At 51.2% G+C, this 20,846-nt stretch overlaps 1 protein-coding gene across 1 annotated transcript; it reads left to right on the plus strand.

Moving 5' to 3' along the window:
* Positions 1-370: 370 nt before the first annotated feature.
* On the plus strand, positions 371-17,459 carry CD79B (CD79b molecule). Its single transcript, XM_048830415.2, has 6 exons — positions 371-520; positions 3,342-3,383; positions 6,882-7,193; positions 13,724-13,842; positions 15,384-15,425; positions 16,608-17,459. Exons 1-6 carry the CDS (start codon positions 427-429, stop codon positions 16,704-16,706), a joined length of 708 nt encoding a protein of 235 aa, XP_048686372.1. The 5' UTR covers positions 371-426; the 3' UTR covers positions 16,707-17,459.
* The last annotated feature ends 3,387 nt before the right edge of the window (positions 17,460-20,846 follow it).

The following is a 20,846-nucleotide window of genomic DNA, read 5'->3' on the forward strand; positions in this document are numbered from 1 at the left end:
AGGGGCTGGCCGCCCTGAGTCCTGATGGGCCCTCCCGTCGCTCCCGCCACCATGGATACACTGTAGTTGTTAGTGCGTTAGCACAATCAAAGCTAGCGTGGGCCGGGCTCCTTGACCTGGAAATTACACCTCCAGCTCGGGCGTAGTGCGACCCGAAGGGAGACTTCTTTACACTCCCCTGCTCCTGCTGACACATCTCTGCATCTGGCCCAGGGGTGGGGAAGATGCACTCAGCTGCATAGCCACGGCCCACATCTGAGTCTGTGCTAAACCAAGCCCCTGGGGCTGTCCCGGCAGGGCCAGATTTACATCGACAGGAAAGTCCTGTCTTGCTTCGCCAAAGCGTTGTCATTTTTAGCACTAAAGAAGAAGCCAGTCGGAGAGTTAGCAGCGTTTCTGCAGCCGCAGCTCAAGGCCGGGGCGTTGATGTTTTCCTGCCATTTTATCTCAGAAATGGCTTCTCCTTGCAAGAGTCTGGCAGCTCTCCGCACCCAGCTCTGCCTGTTAGTCCTGATCACAGGTAGGGTTTTCACGTGTTCTTTAATCTTACCAGGGCTATCGGCTGGTGCCGTCAGCATTAACTCTTTATGGGAATTATTCCTAAATGCAGATTCTGCCAACAGAGTATTGAAATCTCTCCCATTGCACCCGGTCCTGGGTTGGAACACTGAAGAACTTCACCCAGAAACGGGATCTCAGCTATCACTCACTTGTTTCTAAGCTTTTCAGCCCAAATGCCTTCCATCTTTCAAATCATTTCAGCATCCGTTTGCACACAGCAAACATTTACCAGGAAGGCAGGACCTGGATTTCACAGCACATGCAACAAGGCAGGAACTCTGGCTGCAGGGCTGCCCAGTACAGTGAGACCCCAGGGAAAGAAATCAATAGCCTAGGTGATGCCCTTGGCATGTCCAGGCTCTGCTTGGTTTCAGCCCTTTGCTCGCTAAGGCGATAGCCACGTTTTCACTGTTGGGCTCTGCAGTTCTAACCCACAAAACAACCAGCCAGCAGAGAGAAGACTTGTGCCCCAGTTTAGGTCCCTGGCTTAAGATGTGTGAGATCCTGCTTCAATTCCTTGCTGTGCTACAGGCATCCTGTGTGTCCTTGGCCAAGGTATGTCCGGTTTCTGTGTGTTCTGTACAAGGGGTCTGGAGCCCTGGCCTGCTTCCCAGGGTGGAGGCTAGAGCCCCTGAAGCTTGGGGGATGTTCAGATGCTGCGGTGATGGGAGCCAGGTAAGAGAAGCGAGACCCTGCCGAGTTTTTTCTTGGGAACCTTGCTAAGTAGGCAGTGTGCCATCCCCCTTGTGCATAGAGCCGGAGCCCCTCCAGGGCTGGGAAATGCTGGGAAGCTACAACTTCCTGTCCAATGTGGCTGGTGTATTGAGCTCTTGCTGTTAGAAACCTGGAGTAGCAGTGCATGAGCACTGGGCAGCTGTTGCTTGAATTAACTGGAAGCCCCACTCTTCCCACAGAAGGAGGAGGTGACAGGTGGTTCGGGAACATTAATACACAGAGGCGTCCGCTCATACAAACTTTCACAAACAAGGTGAACAGCAGGGGCACAGCTATAGCCTGTCAACATTCACTTTCTATGATTAAACCATGACTATGAATTGTTATTACCGCAGCCGAAGGGGCAGGGAGCTGGCAGATAACCACGGAGCAAAGCTACATGTCATTTTGCACCTGACCACCCAGATCAATTTTCATAGAAATAGCAAAGGAGCGAGCCGGGCACTGGAGCGACTCAGTAAACAGAACAGCGCTTCCTGCCCACCTGCCCCACGGGGGAAGTGGTGCAGCCGCTGTAGGATGTCGGGGGAGATGCTGGGTTGGGGCTGGCTAGCTCAGGTTGCAGGGCGCAGGTGCTTGGCTAGGGAGGAGAGTTGCGGGCTACTTTGGGAGTTGCTGGTGTAGGGCACAATTGCTGCTAGGAGTCCAAGGGTGTGTCTACACAGTGATAAAAAACCTGTGGCTCTGCGTCCAGGGCAGTTGATTCAGACTAGGGCTGTGGGGCTAAAAATAGCAGTGTAGACAGTCCGGCTCGGGCTGGAGCCCAAACACCTATGCTGCATTCTCTAGCCCTGCAGCCAGAGCCCCGTGAGCCCGAGTCAGCTGACCTGGGCCAGTCGCAGCCACGCTGTGGGTCTTTTATCACAGTGTCGCCATGCCCTGCATTCCAGTCCCACACCAGCCCCTCCTGGGGGACGCAGCCACATTAATGATTTATTTACACAGTGCCCGCCAGGGCATTAGCACTTTGCACAACCAAGAGAGAGACTTGGCCTGGGCCCTAAAGAACTGAGTCTGTGCTTCTAAGTCAATTAAGCTAAACCAAATTCAGGCCACTTTAATTCTGAATAAGAGTGTCCACACAGGGATTAAATACGGTTTAACTAATTCACTGTAGAAGTTAATTTGGATTAACTTTGTGAGTGGCCCCATGTAGACAGGCCCTAAGACATACAAGGGGTGTGGGGTAAGGGTCATGGTAGGGAGACCAGGCAATTCCTGCCCTATGGGCTCCACTTATCTTGATGAGTCTGTTAAAGTTGGTTTTTGCAATGCTGGAGCTGTTGAAATAAGGCTGGAGCCAGACTCTAGAGAAGCTAGTGATGTGGGGTGCTTAGCTGGGCTCATGTGCTAATGGCTTTATCCTCACATCCCCCTGGGGGAGAAGGGCTCTCAGCCCTGGTTTACAGCTGGGGAGCCAAGGCCCAGACGGACTCAGTGACTTGCCCAAGGTCACACAGTCTGTAGCAGAGCAGGAGATGGCTCCCAGTCTCCAAAGTCCCAGGCTAGTGGCTGAACCATCATGCTAGCCAGCCTATATCAACCCCAGCACGGTGCAGTCCTGAGTTCACTCAAGCCCCAGGCCTGGCCTGCATCCCACCCTGAGTCTCAGCCCTGTGACAGAGGACTGGAGCAGCTCTGCCCCGGGGCCGTGGCTGCTCAGTGCAGTGTGTGCTCACAGGTGTTAGCTAGTTAATGCTCAGGGCACCCACTGAAGGTAGGTGAGCAAGGACTGTCCCCTTCCCAAACGCCAAAGCCAGCCAGTGAGTCAGTCCTGGAGCACACCTGACCCTCAGCCCCAGACGTGTTCCCCCAGCCCACGCTGCCTGCTGCCCCGAAGGAAGATTAGAGCCAGAATGTCTGGGAGAGTCAGGCCCCTGGCTCCCATAGCCCCTTGAGCCTCCAAATGCCAGTGACGTTTGCATGGTCCCTGCTGAGCCCGGGATTATCTGGCAGCGGAGGCTGCTTGCTGAGTGCTTCCAGAGAGACCTCTCTGTATTACACCAGCTCTGAGCTGCTTTTTCTGTTGTTCTCCTGTCTTTCAGGTGAGATCTCAGCCTCAAGAAACAACAGCCCGCGGAAGTCAGGTCAGTACAGCTGAATAATACTGTTACAGTGAATGCCCTCGTTTGTGACACTTGGGTTTTGCCTAGTGCACCTCTGAAAATGCAGCAAGGTTAAGAGAAAATGAGTGTCCCAGTGAAAATCCTCTAAAGCTGAAACTCAGCTGGTGGCTCCAACCTCTAGTCCCCAGCTGCAGCCACCTGGTGGACCCTAAGGGCCAGATCTTCCATTGGAGTGCTGCTTTACACCAGCTGAGGGTCTGACCCTCAGAGCTTGGGACTGGAGAGATTTGTCATTGCCTGGATCACTTTTATTCTGTTCTGCAACAGAGTGATTACACTGATGTAGTCCAGTGGAAAAGATGAAATGCTCTGCTACAAAGTACAGGACAGAAAAGCACCCAATCAAATGGAATTAGTAATGATCAAAAGTGATTTTAAAATACCCAGAATGACTGCTATAACACTACATGAAAACCACTCCTCGAGATATTTTGAGAGGATGAGTTAGCTAAGGTTCCTAGCTACTGCCTGTCTCTTTCCCATTATAGTAAATTCCCTATTTCATTCTTAAATATGTTTAATGCTTAAGCTGTTGCAAAAACTTATAACCCAAACCACTACCCATTTCTCTATTAACAATTTATAATCAATATGTTCCTTTTTGAATAGCCCTAATAATGTGAAAGCAATTCCCAGCCTCTGTAAAATTTGCATATTTTCCCTTACATTTCAGTTCCTTCAGCTCCACTTGTTGGTCACATGTGGACTTTGGCTACAGAATTTGCCATTTCCTTAGAGGAGGGGAACCACAGAAGACATTTGTATCTGAACCGGTTTTTGCTCTGAGACGGTGTTTACACGGGAAAGTTGCAACTATTTAACATAAATCTGTTCTTAATCCAATTTAATTAAATCGATGCAACCCCCTGTGTGGATGCTCTTATTTCAAGTTAAGGGACTGGCTTATTTTGGTTTAGCTTAAACCTGTTCCCCATTGACATAAGCAAAGCTGAAAAAAGCCACTGTACCAAAATAAGGATGTCTACAAGGGGTTTGCATTGGCTTAACTTTATCGGTTTAAATTCACTCCTTCGCTTAAATCAGTGCAACCTTCCCATGCAGACAAGCGATGAGACAGCCGCATTCATGAGTCTACATCTACTATGCTGCTGAGCAATGTTTGTACCAGGGCATGCTGAGGAAATCAGGGCAGCTCGCCCAGAGTGCCTGGGGGACATGCACACAGAGCAGCATGGAGGACAACGCACTCTGGGCTGTCTGGCTCTCTGCCTGCGGAGTCGGGGGGAGGAAATTTTCTGGGGTACAGAAAATCTCCCTTCAGTTCCCATTTCAGCCAGTGGTCTCCTGTATGCCCTCAGGCAAGTCACTTGACTTGCCTCGCACCTGAGCTGCCCCTCTGTAAAATGGGGGTAAGAGTCCCAGCTCAGGGGTGTTGGGAGGCTAAGCTCTAGTAGTGATTTGCTCTGGGTTTGTGCGGTGCCCAGGAGGGCCATGACTGGGGCTTCTAGCTGCTACTATAAAACACAGTGAGGGGGGCTGTGTAACTACCGGCCACATAAGTTACACAGGCAGAGTTAGAGTCTCATCTTCTACAGGCTGGCTACAGGAGGTCTGTCATGTGACTGGCAAGGGAGGCATGACTGGACTTTTCCCGGGGTGTTGATCCCAGGGCCAGCCTGGCTGGGGAGGGCAGATAACTACGGTAAGAACCAGAGACCCAGCTCTTTATTTATGGATCGTCAAAGGGAACTGCAGCGCACATTTGAATGACTTGGGTTCTAGGCGGTGGTATCTTGCACCAAAGGACCCTTAATGAGACACACTCCATAACAGAGAACTGAGCTAAGACTACTGATGATAAACATAACTTTATGGTGCTTTTTGTCTGATACTGTTTAAGGCTTAAGCTTTGTTCTGTTGGTAGTGTCCTGCGAGATATCACGGGGGCTAGTAATAGAGGTTTTTCCTCTCTAATGCAAGCTGCTCGCAGTTACTAATTCAGCTATTTGACTTTCTGTCTTTTCCAAATTATTTGTTGTTTTATAATTATGAAAGGCAGGAATAACTTGGAAGCGATAAAATCAAATAGCTAAATTAGCAACTGCAAGCAGCTTGCATTAGAGAGGAAAAGCCTCCTTGAGTGTTTCAAATGAGTAGTGGTTATTCGTGATTTTCTGAAGCAGCTGAATTAAATGCTACTTATAAGGAATAATTGAATAAAAGTACAAGACTGTGTATATGTAACGCAGCAATTTAGTATTTAACTGCTAAAAATTCCTATGAATGGCTTCAGAATAAGCACAGAATGGATATATTTCTTCGCCACTTCATGGAAATGTAACCGTTGTGCAAACTGTAAATAATTAAACGTAGAGCTGGTCAAAAATTTTCCATTGAAAGTTTGTAATGGTGCTGTGCAGTGTAAGATGCAGTGGACACGAGTTAATTGTGCTGTGCAGTGCAGCATGCAGTGGGTGTTCAGTGGCAGGGAGTTAATGGTGCTGTGCAGTGTAAGATGCAGTGAACACGAGTTAATTGTGCTGTGCAGCGCAGCATGCAGTGCAGCATGCAGTGGGGTGTTCAGTGGCAGGGAGTTAATGGTGCTGTGCAGTGTAAGATGCAGTGGACATGAGTTAATTGTGCTGTGCAGTGCAGCATGCAGTGGGGTGTTCAGTGGCAGGGAGTTAATGGTGCTGTGCAGTGTAAGATGCAGTGGACACGAGTTAATTGTGCTGTGCAGTGCAGCGTGCAGTGCAGCATGCAGTGGGGTGTTCAGTGGCAGGGAGTTAATGGTGCTGTGCAGTGTAAGATGCAGTGGACATGAGTTAATTGTGCTGTGCAGTGCAGCATGCAGTGGGGTGTTCAGTGGCAGGGAGTTAATGGTGCTGTGCAGTGTAAGATGCAGTGGACATGAGTTAATTGTGCTGTGCAGTGCAGCATGCAGTGGGGTGTTCAGTGGCAGGGAGTTAATGGTGCTGTGCAGTGTAAGATGCAGTGGACACGAGTTAATTGTGCTGTGCAGTGCAGCGTGCAGTGCAGCATGCAGTGCGGTGTTCAGTGGCAGGGAGTTAATGGTGCTGGGCAGTGTAATAGCAAGTACGTGTGGTGTGGGGGAGTCACATCAGTGGTCTTGTGAGAACCTTGTGCACATCTTGACTTTCTTTGCATTTAAGGCCCTAACTGCCAAGAGTGCTGACAAGCTTTGGCACATGCCCTGTGCCTGATGCACACCCGAAGCTGGAGCTGTGCTTGGTGCACACAGAAGCAAAGCCACAGTTTGCACACGCACAGCATTGTAGTCCTTCTTATTGCATTTTATGTCAACCTACATTTCTGCATTCGGTGAGAGTTTGCCAGTCGTTTGCCAGGAAGCATGCTGTGTTAGTAGCCCTAGGATGATCCCTGTTAGCCCACAGGCATCACAGGGAACCACTGGAGGAGCTAATAAGATGCAATGTTATCAATTTACCTCCTGGCCTGGTTTTGTCTCCTCCTCAGATATGTTCTGTTCAAACTTCCGGCAGCACCCTCGTTACATAGCTGCCAAAAAGAACACCCAAGTTCACTTCATCTGCCATTGCCGCAACTCAGCCGATGTGCAGTGGTACAAAATGACTGGACATGACAAAACCCCCCAGATGATCAATATGAATGACCCGAGGGTGAACGAGAACAGGAGTGAGTCATTTGTAATGATCACCTTCAGCAAAATCCAGCCTGAAGACAACGGCATTTACTTGTGTGAAAATAAGAGCCTGGCTCGTGATCTGGGACGGATACGCACGTGTGGGAGTGAACTGAGAGTAATAGGTGAGATGTGCTATCACTGTCCCTGCCTAGCCCCAGCCACACCCATCTGTCCCCATACACACTCGTCTCTCTCTCTCTCTCTCTCTCTCTATCTATCTATCTATCCCTATACACACCCGTCCATCTATCCCCATACACCTATCTATCTATCTATCTATCTATCTATCTATCTATCTATCTATCTATCTCTTATGGATTGTTTCAAGTTTTCTACTTAAAACCTTTGGGCAGGATTTTCAGGGGCACCAAAGGGATGTTGGCATCTAGCTCCCACTCCAATGGGATCCCTTATGATTAAGGCTATGATTTTTTCAGGGAGGTCGACGAAGTCACGGAATCTGTGACTTAATGCATCCGATGAAGTGAGCTGTAGCTCACGAAAGCTTATGCTCAAATAAATTTGTTAGTCTCTAAGGTGCCACAAGTCCTCCTTTCCAGTCACCTCAGTGACTTCAGCCCATGGCGACCAGGAGCTGCGGGGTAGTCCTGAAGCTCCTGACTGCCACAGGTGGCAGAGGGGACTCTGGCGCTCCAAGCGGCCCCCACACATAGGTGCGGGAAGTAGGGGTGCGGGGGGTGCTGCAGCACCCCCAGGTTTTATGCAGGGTCCCAGGTGCCAGCTGAGCATGTGGGGTCCCAGCTGCTGGCCCCGCTCCCAGCCACGCACACGGGGTCCCGCATCATGGCTGCTGTCCCAGTGCCTGGGGGCCCTGGGCAGGATCCTGCTGTCCCACTCCTGGCTCCGCACATGGGGTCCCAGCTTCCGGCGCCACTCCTGGCCACATATGCAGGGTCCTGGCTGCCAGCCCCACGCATGGGGCTCCGGTACTGGCCCCGCCCCTGCCCCAAGCCTTGGCCCCCTTATCCCTGTCTGTGTCCCCCTCCCCTCCTGGAGCCACGGCCCTGCTCCTGCCCTCAGCTCTGGTGGGGGGGGGGGCATGAGGTAAAAAGTTTGGGGATAGTTATGCTGGTTTTCAGCACCTCCACTATAAAAAGCATTTCAGCACCACGGTCCCCGCAGCTGCCTAGCTGCTGCACGCAATGTGGGGACCCCGCAGCTGAGCTCTCCATTTTGTCATAGCTATTTTTAGTAAAAGTCATGGACAGGCCACAGGCTTTTTTTACTAAAAACAGCCATGACAAAATCTTAGCCTTAATGATGGTGCTTTGAAAATCCCCGTCTGACCCATTTACACAGCAATACAGAACCCCCTGAACACATTAGCAGCCACGCAGCAAGAAGGGGCTGCGACCCACATCCCAACAGCAAAGGAGCCCTGCATCTGACGCCGGGTATGTCAGGCTGGGTTTGAATTTCAGTAATGCGTTAGGCTCTTCCCAACCCTGGTTAATTAAAGGGACCGTTTGGGTCTTCAGCCATTCCCATTGTGGCAATTGAGCCCCCAAGGTTCTTTGCATGTTTTCTGACTTATTTCAGCTCTCATTTCTTTCTTTCAAACCCCCTTCAGAATATGTTCTCGTTCAACCACAAGCTATTGGGCTAGATGCAGGAATCCATGGGTCAGTTTCTCTGGCTTGTATGATGCAGGAGGGCAGACTAGAGGATCTAATGGCCTTTCCTGCTCTTAAAATCTATGGATGTATGTGACTCTATGAATCTATGTGCTGGAAGCTATGAAACACAGGAACAAATGAGCAAACCATTGCTGCAACTCTCAGCTGTTTCGGGCAGGGACTGTGTCTGCCTCTATTTCTGTACAGCACCTTGCATAATGGGGCCAAGCAGGAATGAGGCCCATGAGCGCAATCCCAGGATACACAGGAAATGATAAGACTATTATCATTCCAGAAAGGTTGTGTAAAAAAGCCCCTTTTCACACTGTAAAATACAAGAAGTGCAGAGAACTCGCATTACGGATGTGAATACTCACACTACAGGTCTAACTTACACCTACCAACCTGAGGACGTTCAGCCTGGAGCACCAGGTGTCTACCTGAGAACAGGCTGCTTACCCTGGAGAATGAAGGTGCCAGTCATCTCTGCAGGTCAATGGGGCAAGTACCATTGCTGGCACGTCCCCCATACTGTAAGCTCTTTAGGGCAGGGACCATCCCTCTGTTCTGCATTTGTTCAGCGCCTGGCACAATGGGGTCCTGGTCCATGATGGGAGCACCCAAGTGCTACCACAATCTTCTTCCTTTCTTGCCACTTCCCTATTTGGGGTTGGGGACTTTTATAGCCTTCTTCCAAAACTCGTGATTGTACAGCTGGCTGTTATGCAAATTGGTGTCTCTAACATCCGCTGATGTCTGCTCCACGTACCTAGTCTTTGGCCTCCTCCTTGCTCGTCTTCCATCCACAATCACTGCAAGGGTCATCCTACCAATAGCACTCCCAGATCTCCACTGGACACAACCACACCAACATATCCTAGCTTCCATCAACTTGTCCTCAATTGGGGCAATCCGCATTAGGTCCTTCACAACCTCATTTCATTTCCTATCATAGAATCATAGAACATCAGGGTTGGAAGGGACCTCAGGAGGTCATCTAGTCCAACCCCCTGCTCAAAGCAGGACCAAGCCCCAACTAAATCATCCCAGCCAGGGCTTTGTCAAGCCCAACCTTAAAAACTTCTAAGGAAGGAGATTCCACCACCTCCCTAGGTAACTCATTCCAGTGTTTCACCACCCTCCTAGTGAAAAAGTTTTTCCTAATATCCAACCTAAATCTCCCCCACTGTAACTTGAGACCATTACTCCATTACTATCACAGCATGTCCATCCATTTAACCATCTCAACATCTTCATTCCCATGGTAGGGAACATACTTCCCCGTAATTGGCCAAGTCTCTGTCCCCTACATGAGGATGGGTTGAATTGCAATGTTTATACACCCTACCTTTTAACTTGATTGCCATATTTTTAACACAGAGAACTGTGGTTAGCTCCTGCCATTCGCACCAACCAGCTAGTCACTCCCGCAATACAGGTAATAAATAAATGAATAGATTCCCCAGGCCAAGAGGGACCACTGTGATCATCCAGTCTGACCTCCCACATAACACGGGCCAGAGCACTGCCCCAAAATAACTCCTAGAGCAGATCTTGTAGAAAAACATCCAATCCTGATTTAAAAGCTGCCAGTGATAACCAGGACCCTTGGTAGGTTGTTCCAATGGTTAATTACTCTCACTGTTAAAAACGTGCCCCTTATTTCCAGGCGGAATCTGTCTAGCTTCAACTTTTCCACCCATTGGATCCTGTTAGACCTTTCTCTGCTAGATTGTCTATTACCAGGCATTTGGTCCCCATGTAGGTACTTACAGACTGTGATCAAGTCACCCTGAATCTTCTCTTTGTTAAGCTACATAGATTAGGCTTCTTGAGTCTATTGCTACAAGGCAGGTTTTCTAAACCTTTAGTCATTCTCATGGCTCCTCTCTGAACCCTCTCCAATTTTCAACATCCTCCTGGAATTGTGAACACCAGAACTGGACATGGTATTCCAGCCGTGGTCACACCAGTGCCAAATACAGAGGTAAAATAACCTGTCTGCTCCTACTCAGAATTACCTTGTGTATACAGCCCAGGATCCCATCAGCTCTTTTGGCCACAGTGTCACACTGGGAGTTCATGTTTAGCTGATTAACTACCATGACTCTCAAACCCTTTTCAGAGTCCCTGCTTCCCAGGGTAGCCCCTCTCCCCCATCCTGTAAGTATGGCCGACATTCTTTGTTCCTAGACGTGCACATTTACATTTAGCTGTATTAAAATGCATATGGTTTGTATGTGCCCAGCTTACCAAGTGATCCAACTCTGCTGAATCAGTGCCCTGTCCCCTTCATTATGTACCACTCCCCATGTCATCTCAAACATCATCAGTGATGATTTTATGTTTTCTTCCAGGTCATTAATAGTATCATGGTAATTAGTGTAAGACCAAGAACCAATTCTTGCAGGACTCTGCTGGAAACACACCTGCTCGATGCTGATTCCCTGTTCACAGTTACATTTTGAGACCTATCAGTTACCCAGGTAATAGGGAACCCTAGCTCTCCTGGCCAATGGCTCTGTGACTGCCTCCAGTCGCTCACACTTCATGGTGCTGCTCTGGGTGCCGTCACACACACATGGGAGTAGCATGCCCAAGGCACTGTGCTGAGGGGACAGCGCCTGCTTTATGTCGCTGCCAGGTCTCTGGTGCAGACACCACCAGTTCACCTGGAAGGCCAAGAAAAGTCATTTGGACACCTTGCACTTGTTGCCGTCCAAGCATGTCATGTTCAGAAAGAGCTGTTTGCTGCCCTGAGTGACCCATGACCTGGCTGCCCATGTGGTGGTGCTGACAAGGACCTTCCACTTGCAAGCCCAGCTCTATGTGGCATGGGGAGGCCACTTGCTTTGCTCTCTGGGCAGCATTTCAGGGAGACGTTCCCCATCCCCAGAGCAGGGCTACCCATGGAGCTGGCCATCCCTCAGCACTCACAGATCATCTGCCATGCCCCCGGATCACAAGATGGGCTTAAAATCATGAGATTTTAAACTGGAGTTCTCTTTATTTCCCTTCTGGGTCTGGATCCTTTAGGGTTCATGTCTTCAGGCTTTTATCCATGACCAGGAGGGCATGTACTTACTTTTAAAAACAAACCAAGCAAACATAAAACCCCCCAAAGCTGACACTCTTATGTATTCACCTGACTCCCAGAGCTGGGATTAGCACCAAATATCATGAGACTCATGAGAAAATCGCAATAGCAGGTGACATTGCAGGCTAGTGGCTCCGTCCCACCCTTCAAAGTGGAGCCCTAAAAGTTCTTCACTTATTTAAGGCTAAAAGTCTGTGTCTTTATATCCCTATGTCAGATTATGAGTGCCCCCCATCCTGCCATGTTGCAGACAAACTGAGCTGGCTTCCTGCACTCGTGGAGAGCCAGACAGTGTTTTGGAAAGCACTCAGGACTTTAGGGCACCCAGTGGCAGCATTTTGGCAGGGATCACTATCTCCTGGGGCTCCAGGACTTTCTGAATCAGCTCATAGCTCCCCCCTAATCTGTAACAGGAGCTCTCGCCCCAGGCTGAGGTACAAACAGGCATCAGCAGGTCATGCCCTTCCATATTACTAATTGTGGGGAGGGGTGTCCCAGCTGGGTCTGGGCTAGATGGATGGGGCAAGGGGTCACAGTATGGAAAAGGGTCTGAATCACTACTCCTAAGGTAACAGGTATCAGAGTGGCAGCCGTGTTAGTCTGTATCAGCAAAAAAAACAAGGAGTACTTGTGGCACCTTAGAGACTGCCCAAATAAATTGGTTAGTCTCTAAGGTGCCACAAGTACTCCTCGTTTTTTTTACTCCTAAGGTAGGAGAGGGTATCAGCAGCAGAGAGAGGTAGGGAGAAGAGCCGATGGGAGGTCACAGCAAACAGCAGGTCAGGGAAGCTCTTGAATCAACGGGGAGGTTTTTCTCCATCAGAAAAGCAAGTCTGTGATGCTCATGGGGTGCAAACGGGGCTGTCGTGAAAGGAAAGCAGGCATTTTTCTTTCTTTCTTCCTTTCAAGAATTCCCTTTATCAATTTTTGTTTTCACCCATTCAATCACTACTCCATGCAGACCCTGGGATGTGCTCTGGAGCCAAAGTCAGGGGCTAGGCAGCCCTTTCACGCTAAGTTCCTCCTCCCAGGCCAGAGGTGGGCAAACTACGGCCCGCGGGCCACATCCGGCCCGCAGGACCCTCCTGCCCGGCCCCGGAGCTCCTGGCGCAGGATGCTCCTCCACGGCCCCTCCCTCGCTGTCCCCCCTCCCCTGCAGCCTCAGTGCGCCGTGCCTGTGGGCAGCCGGGCAGCGTAGTTGCAGAGCCGCGGTAAGGGGGCAGGGAGCGGGGGGGTTGGGTAGAGGGCAGGGGAATTGCGGGTGGTGGTCAGGGGGCGGGGGTGTGGATAGGGGTTGGGGCGGTCAGAGGGTGGGGAACATGGGGGTTGGGTGGGGCAGGGGTCCTGGGGGAGCAGTCAAGAAGGAGAGGGGAGTTGGATGGGGCAGCGGGAGGCAGTCAGGGGCAGGGGTTCCGGGGGTGGTCAGGGGACAGGGAAAAGGGGTGGTTGGATGGGGCAGGGGTGCCAGGGGGGCAAGTCAGGAATGAGAGGGCGGGTTGGATGGGGTGGCAGGGGGCAGTCAGGCGTGAGGGGTCTGGGGGTGGTCAGGGGACAGGGAGCAGGGGGTGGTGGATGGGGCAGGAGTCCCGGTGGGGGCCGTCAGGGGACAGGGGGGTTGGCTGAGGCAGGAGTCCTGGGGGAGCCGTCAGGGGGCGAAAAGCAGGCAGGGGGAGGGGTAGACAGGAGGTGGGGGCTGGGCCACGCCTGGCTGTTTGGGGAGACACAGCCTCCCCTAACCGGCCCTCCATACAATTTTGGAAACCTGATGTGGCCCTCAGGCCAAAAAGTTTGCCCGCCCCTGTCCTAGGCCCTTACAGCTGTTCTGTAACAAAACTCCAGCCAGCTCCTGCTCCTCCCATCTGGGAGAGGCACTGAGAAGGGTTCAAAGCGCCCTGTCCTGCCGTTGCCCCGTTTGTAGGTTTCAGCACCATTAAGCAGGTCCAGAGACGGAACAGCGTGAAAGACATCATCATCATGATCCAGACCATTCTCCTGGTCATCTTCGTGAGCGTCCCCATGCTCCTGCTCCTGGAGAAAGTGAGTATTGGGCGCCTCCTACTGAAATGTGCCTTGACCGCCCCACACTGTGAGGCATCTTGGAATGTCTCAGCACGACGTCTTGGGGGACCATGTTCCTAAGCCTATCTGGGCACCGTCATCCCAGGCTCCCAGCCATCGCTCTGAGACCTGCTGAGAATGGGGAGAGGTCTCCTGTATTTCCTAAGGGGCGGGGAGCTAATGGCCCTGGAGCCAGGGCAGGCATATCGCCTTCGCTGGGGGGTATATAGCTGTGTCACAAGAGGCTTCATTTCCATGGTGTCTATTCAATCAATGCGCTCTTCCTGACAGCCTCCTCTGAGAAGTGGGTACCTGGGCTAGGTCCCCAAGACAATGCAAAAGATGGAGGAGGATAGCTAGTCCCTTCCACCCACTGCTTCGCAGCTGCAGGGGAGTTATACGGGATATTGCCATCTGGGCCCCACCCCAGCTGGCAGAGCCATGGAGGAACAGCAAGGGGTTGCACTGCCTCACCCTGGTGGCCCCTCGTGGCTGTCGAAAGGTGTAGGCCAGGGACGTCTACACTCCAGGGGCTACAGAGCCACAGCTACACCGCGGGAAGCCTGTAGTGTAGACACACCACAGCGACAGAAGCGGTTTTTCCGTCGCAGTGGGAACTCTACCTGACATGACGTTAGCATGACGGAAGCAGTCTGCTATCGATCTCGCTGCGGCTACACTGCGGATTAGCCTGGCACCGCTGCGGCACTCAGCGGCTGTGGATTTGTCACATCCCGAGCACCGCAGCTATGTTGACCTGAGTTTTAAGTGTAGACCAGGCCTCAGGGTGGAACATTTATCTTCCTTTGCTTGGAGGAATAAAGCGTTTAGCCCCAGGGAGCCCTGGAAGCATCTGGAATGCCCCTGGGAAGCTCTGGGTCTAGTGGGTTAGGGGGATAGGGCAGAGATAGTGGGGGGAAGGGGTCAGAGTGAGGGCAGCCAGCTTCAGCAGTGTTACTGAGCATGCTCAGCCCATGTGAGCAAATCTGGGGGACGCATGACCCTGCATGCCCCCCCATGTGTCGCCTCTGATAGGGGTTCAGTGATGTCTCCTGGCTCTTCCAAGGGAAACTGTCATCAAGCGTCTGGGCACTGGCGGTGCATACCTCAGGCTTAGATCTGGGATGGGGCTGGCATGGCTGGGAGCGGAAGCAGGCCCCCGGTACCCAGGCTGCTCACTGTTATCCCTGGCACTGGGTTGTTCTGAGTGCATCGTGTGGCTTAACCCGGGTTGGTTTACATCAAGGACTCAGTGTAAATCCAGGACATCGCAATAGGAGACACGCCCAGGCCATTCACACACAACCGTGCTGAGCGGGTCTGTTCTTATACAGCCCCACTTCACCGAGGGCACAGCTGCTTGGCCATGCCCTGGTTTTACACCCACTTGGGACACCTTTGGGGGAAACATTTAACAACACAGACATTCTGATAGCAGCCCACGGAAGAGCCCAGAAATGGCAGGACACGGTGGTAAGGAATATCACTGTATTTACCCTGCGCTTCTCCCCTCCCACTAGGGTGACGGCAAGGCCAGCTCTGATGAGGACCATACCTACGAGGTAAGTTAACAATATCATGTTAATTAGGTTAATAGTAGTTAATATAATAGGAATATTTTTGAAGCAGTGAGCGGGGCAGGGCGGCTCATTTGTTAGGGGTTTCAGATGTACATTGCGAGCTGAAGGGGAGGAGGAGTGGATCTTTAAGACTGACGTCCTTTCTCCCAAGTGTGTGTTGTGTATTGGAAAAGTGGTGCTGAACAGTTTTTGGAGTGGGGGTGCTGAGCTGCACCACCACTTATCCCTGTCTGCACCCCTCACCGTTCCCTAGAGCTGGGACCGGGAGCAGGGCTGTGGCTCTGGGAGCGGGGTGGGACACAGACAGGGGTAAGGTGGCAGAGGCTGGGGCCACAGCTAGGAGTGGGTGTGGAGCCCCTGGTGTGGGGCCAGCGGCTGGGCAGGACCCCCAGGGCCGGCAGTGGAGCCCCCGGGCATGGGGCCAGTGGCTGAGTGAAACCCCGGGCTGGCAGCCAGAACCCTGCATGCAGGTGCCAGCAGCCGGTCCCACCCCCGGGTGGTACCCTGGAGCTGGCGGCCGGGACACCACATGCGGGGCCAGCAGCTGTGCAGGGACATGGGCCGGCGGCCAGGACCCCAGGCAGCAGGGACCGGCGGCCGGTGGCCAGGACACTGGGCATAAAATCTGGGGGTGATGCAGCATCCCACGCACCCCTACTTCCCATGCCTATGTATTGGAGTTAAATAAATGCTAACAAAACCATGCAAAACTAAGCGTTTCAAACGGCCTGCCTCAAAATCCCCTCTCAGATGCAGCTCCCTGACTTTTGGGCAATCATAGTGCCACTAGTTCTCCGGTCATCCACAGAGTCTGCCAGGGTAGAGAAGGCCTGAATTTCTGTCTAAAATAAGCCGAGGGAAACAAATAAACCCTTTCAGGGTCTCTGTAAATCATGAAGGAGGAAAAAGAGGCACCAATCCATTATATCCCTGGGAATGAGCCTGAAGATGGCACTGCCAGGCCAGCCTTGGAGATGGGAGGGGGGCGAGGAGTCAGCTTTGGTAAAGCTCTTCTGCCAACTAACGTCACACTGAATTCCCAATTCTGCCCTAAGCTCAGCTTGTGCAGCAACAGGTGAGCCAAGGGAGGCGCCTGGGCATATCTCAGGGCCGAACCTGGTCTCTGGGAACGTTTCCTTCTCAGTGTCCCTCTTCTTTGCACAGGGCTTAGAGATCGAACAAACTGCCACCTACGAAGACATTGCACCTCTGCGGGATGTAAAAGCCAAGTGGACAGTTGGGGAGCATCCAGGCCAGGAGTGAGGGGCTCTGCACCCAGGCGACTTGCCTACCTTAGTGGCACAGCTTCTTGCACCCGCTGTGCCTGCGAGCTACCCACTGATGCCGGAGGGGATGGGATTCCTGGCTTCCTGCCATGGGCTGTGGCTGTTACAGACTGACGTGTGGCCGGAGCACATCACGAACTGCAACGAGATGATGGGACGCTGCCAGGAGCTCCCACCTCCCTGCCGCACGCAGCTGCCTCCCATGACTGTTAGTAGAGCTTGCTTGAGTTTTTGGTGTTATATATTCAGTGCTTGCTTTTCTGAGTCTGTACCCAGGTCTGGATGGGAACTGGCCAGGATGATTTTAGCCTGGAAGTTGCTGTTCTTATCTCAACCCACAAGCCCCTAGGTGCATGTACCGAAATTAGTAGCAAGCTGCCACTGACTGGCAGCAAACAGTGAGTTAACCTCAGCCTGAGTTAGGCAGCAAAAAGAAACTGGTACGTTTAAAGCAGCAAATCACTTGAATCTCTTAGGCCCTGGGCCTAGGAAGGAGAGACAGGTTTGCAGACACGACACATTCACAGAGGGCTGGAATGTGGTCGCTTTAGTCATGTTGAACCGAACCTTACACCGCCCGTGAAGTTATTACAACTCCTTGTAGCAAGGTGCTACTCAGCAGGAATGAAGTTCTACCAAGTGTGAGTTAGGGCATCCCAGCAAAGTGTGGAAATTGTGGGATCAAAATGTCCAACTGCTTTTTAAAGTTTTAATAAACACAATAAATCAGTGTCCTGCTCGTCCTGTTACCACCGGCCGGAGTCAGACTGGCTCCTTACTGCACAGTGCGGGGTGAGATGCACAGTCCAGGGGCTCTCTCATTGAGCCGCTTGTCTAGGTGCGTGGGCCATTATCATGATGCTGGGATCTCAGAGAGGTGCTGTACTAAGGAACACCAACGATTATTTCACATCAACTCACACACCAGAAGAGGTTTTCCATGGACCGGAGCATGGAACATTCCTTCAGTGCTAATAATAAGCCTGCTTAATGTCAATTAAAATTCACTGATTTCCTGCTCCGAGCAGCACTTTAGGCCCAGTCCTACGGTTTCTGCTGCACAGGCCTGTGACAGGTTGGGTCACAGAAACCCCCTTGGGACTGCCACCTGATGTGCTGAGACTGCCTCTGAGCCCGTTTTCCCTGGCAGCCTGGGACTCCGACACCCTGCCTGGCTGTGCCAGACACACTAGCCTGCTGCAACACGGACCCAGGTCTGAACCACATCCCCCAAAAGCTGCAGGCTTAACTGAAAACACCTTAAGAAGTGCTCCTGTCTCTAGCACCCAGATACCTAGTTCCCAGTGGGGTGCAAACCCCAAATAAAACTGTTTTACTCTGTATAAAGCTTATACAGGGTAAACTCATAAATTGTTCACCCTCTATAACACTGATAGAGAGATATGCATGGCTGTTTGCTCCCCCAGGAATTAATTACTTGCTCTGGGTTAATTAATAAGCAAAAAGTAATTTTATTAAATATAAAAAGTAGGATATTTTTTCATAGATATTAAGGTCAGAAGGGACCATTATGATCATCTAGTCTGACCTCCTGCACAACGCAGGCCACAGAATCTCACCCACCCACTCCTGCGAAAAACCTCTCACCTATGTCTGAGCTATTGAAGTCCTCAAATCGTGGTTTAAAGACTTCAAGGAGCAGAGAATCCTCCAGCAAGTGACCTGTGCCCCATGCTACAGAGGAAGGCGAAAAACCTCCAGGGCCTCTTCCAATCTGCTCTGGGGAAAAATTCCTTCCCGACCCCAAATATGGCGATCAGCTAAACCCTGAGCATATGGGCAAGATTCACCAGCCAGATACCCAGGAAAGAATTTTCTGTAGTAACTCAGATCCCACCCCATCTAACATCCCATCACAGGCCATTGGGCCTATTTATCATGAATATTTAAAGATCAATTAATTGCCAAAATCATGTTATCCCATCATACCATCTCCTCCATAAACTTATTGAGTCGATTTAAGTGGTTCCAAGTAATAACAGTCAGAACGAAGTAAGTTACCAAGCAAAATAAAATAAAACACACAAATCTAAGCCTAATACAGTAGGAAACTAAATGCAGGTAAATCTCACCCTCAAAGATGTTCTAATAAGCTTCTTTGACAGACTAGACTCCTTCCTAGTCCGGGTCCAGCAATCACTCACACACCCGTAATAACTGTCCTTTGTTCCAGTTTCTTTCAGGCATCTCTTTGGAGTGGAGAGGCTATCTTTCAAGCCAGCTGAAGATAAAATGGAGGGGTTTCCAGGACCTTATATAGTCTTTCTCTTGTGGGTGGAAATCCCTTTTTTTCCTGTGTAAAATACCCTCCACAAGATGGAGTATGCAGTCACCTGGGCAAGTCACATGTCTATGAATGATTCGGCTTTTTGCAGGCCGACGCCATTGTTTACGTTAGTTTAAACATTCCCAGGAAAGCTCAGATGTGGATTGGCGTCTCCCAAAGTCCATTGTAGGTTAAGTGTTTCTTGACTGGGCACTTACTGAAAATAGTCCTTTCTCAAGAAGCTGAGAAAATGATTCACTGAGGCTACTTAGAATCAAAACACTTCAAGATATAAGTACATAGCCAATATTCATAACTTCAACTACAAAAATGATACACACATGCAGACAGCATAATCATAACCAGCAAACTACAACCTTCCCATAGACACCCCACTTGGCTTCCTCTGTACAAGACCTGGTGCAACCATAGGACCTTGGTTGCAACAATGATCTATATGATCACAATTCATGTCAATAACGTCACAGGACCTTCCATTGCAAGAAGAAAAATTTTACTGGGTGGAACGATACCAGCAAAATTTTGCATCTCGCTCACCTCCCCAGGCCCTTTAGGTTTGCCTGTACAGTCTGTTTAGAGCAGCTGCTCTTTGTAGCAGGGGCGTGTCTGTGAAGTGCCATGCAGGCTGGTGGGGCTGTATAGGCAGGGACCAAAATACAGTCGTGGGTACTGAGCTCTTATGAGACACATTCGAGCAGATGTTCCCCACACTGCACCAGTAAGATGCACACACCCATGCCAGTGATTTTGGAGGGGCTGGCTGGGAAGGGAGTGCTGGGCCTGTTTGCAGCTGCTTCTACAGGCTTTTGCTGCCAGGTGAGCCAGGAGGTCTCTAGCACCGCCTTGTATTCGTGGAGGGCCCAGCAGCCCTGGCCAGGAACAAAGCCTCGTTGACCTAGGTGCTATACCAACACATGGAAAGGACAGTGCTTGCCCCAAAGAACAACGAGGCACAAAAAGTAAATGGAACAAACCACTGACCTGGGACAGAGCCGGGGGGTCTGTCATCAGAATATACAATCCTTTGCTGGTCGCCTGCCAACCCTCGTGGCCCATTTACCATCGGCTGCCAGCAGCAGTGAGGAGAGATCTGAAGGGAGACATGGCAGAGGCTTGTGGGATCTGGTCAGGGATGTTGCTTCCTGGACAAGGGGCAGTGCACAAGAGGCTGCAGAACTGCCGATGGGCGCATCAAAGAAGCAGCTGGTGTAGTGGAAGAGCAAAGGAAGTAAAGGAAGGCGGAGAGAGATGACATTTTACACAAGCAGGGGGATGGGCGAAGGCCTTCCAAGTACGGCCTAGAAGCTTGTGTGTGAGACGCATGGATCAAGGGGGAGCAAGTGGGAGTCTCAAGGAGGGGTGTGACACAGCAGGGCAATGGGCCAGGAGGGTGACTGTAGCAGAATGGGCCGTATGAGGACCAGGCAGGTACCAGGGAGGTGGAGAAGAGGCTGCCCTGCTGCAGGCAGGAGGTGATGAGCGTTCTAGCCACAGGACAGGAAAGGGTTGCTCTTCGGGAGGATCTGCAGGAAGAAGCTGTAGGATTTGGAGGCATCCTGGAAATTCTTGGCTGCATTTTCTCTCCAACGGCGCACATCCGCCCACAGCCAATACCTCGCTGTGGCTCTAAGGGATCCAGAGAGCTGCAGTTTCGGAAGCTTGTGCCTGGTTGCACTGAAGGGAGCTAAGCACCCGTCTGTGCTCTCCTAAGAACCTTTCCATGGGAGCCATTGCTATGTGGTTGTCCCAGAGAAGCTTTGTGATTGCAAACATGTATGGGGAGGCGGTGTCCAGGAGATGCAGCCCACC

This window comes from Caretta caretta, chromosome 27 (assembly GCF_965140235.1).
Source record: "Caretta caretta isolate rCarCar2 chromosome 27, rCarCar1.hap1, whole genome shotgun sequence".
Taxonomy (NCBI): Eukaryota; Metazoa; Chordata; order Testudines; family Cheloniidae; genus Caretta; species Caretta caretta.

Excerpts from the sequence above, each read along its gene's own strand:
- CD79B (XM_048830415.2), top strand. The coding sequence starts at position 427 with ATGTTTTCCTGCCATTTTATCTCAGAAATGGCTTCTCCTTGCAAGAGT. Across the intron at positions 13,843-15,383 it reads TGCTCCTGCTCCTGGAGAAA|GGTGACGGCAAGGCCAGCTC; the intron begins GTGAGTATTGGG and ends CCCTCCCACTAG. Across the intron at positions 15,426-16,607 it reads ATGAGGACCATACCTACGAG|GGCTTAGAGATCGAACAAAC; the intron begins GTAAGTTAACAA and ends TTCTTTGCACAG.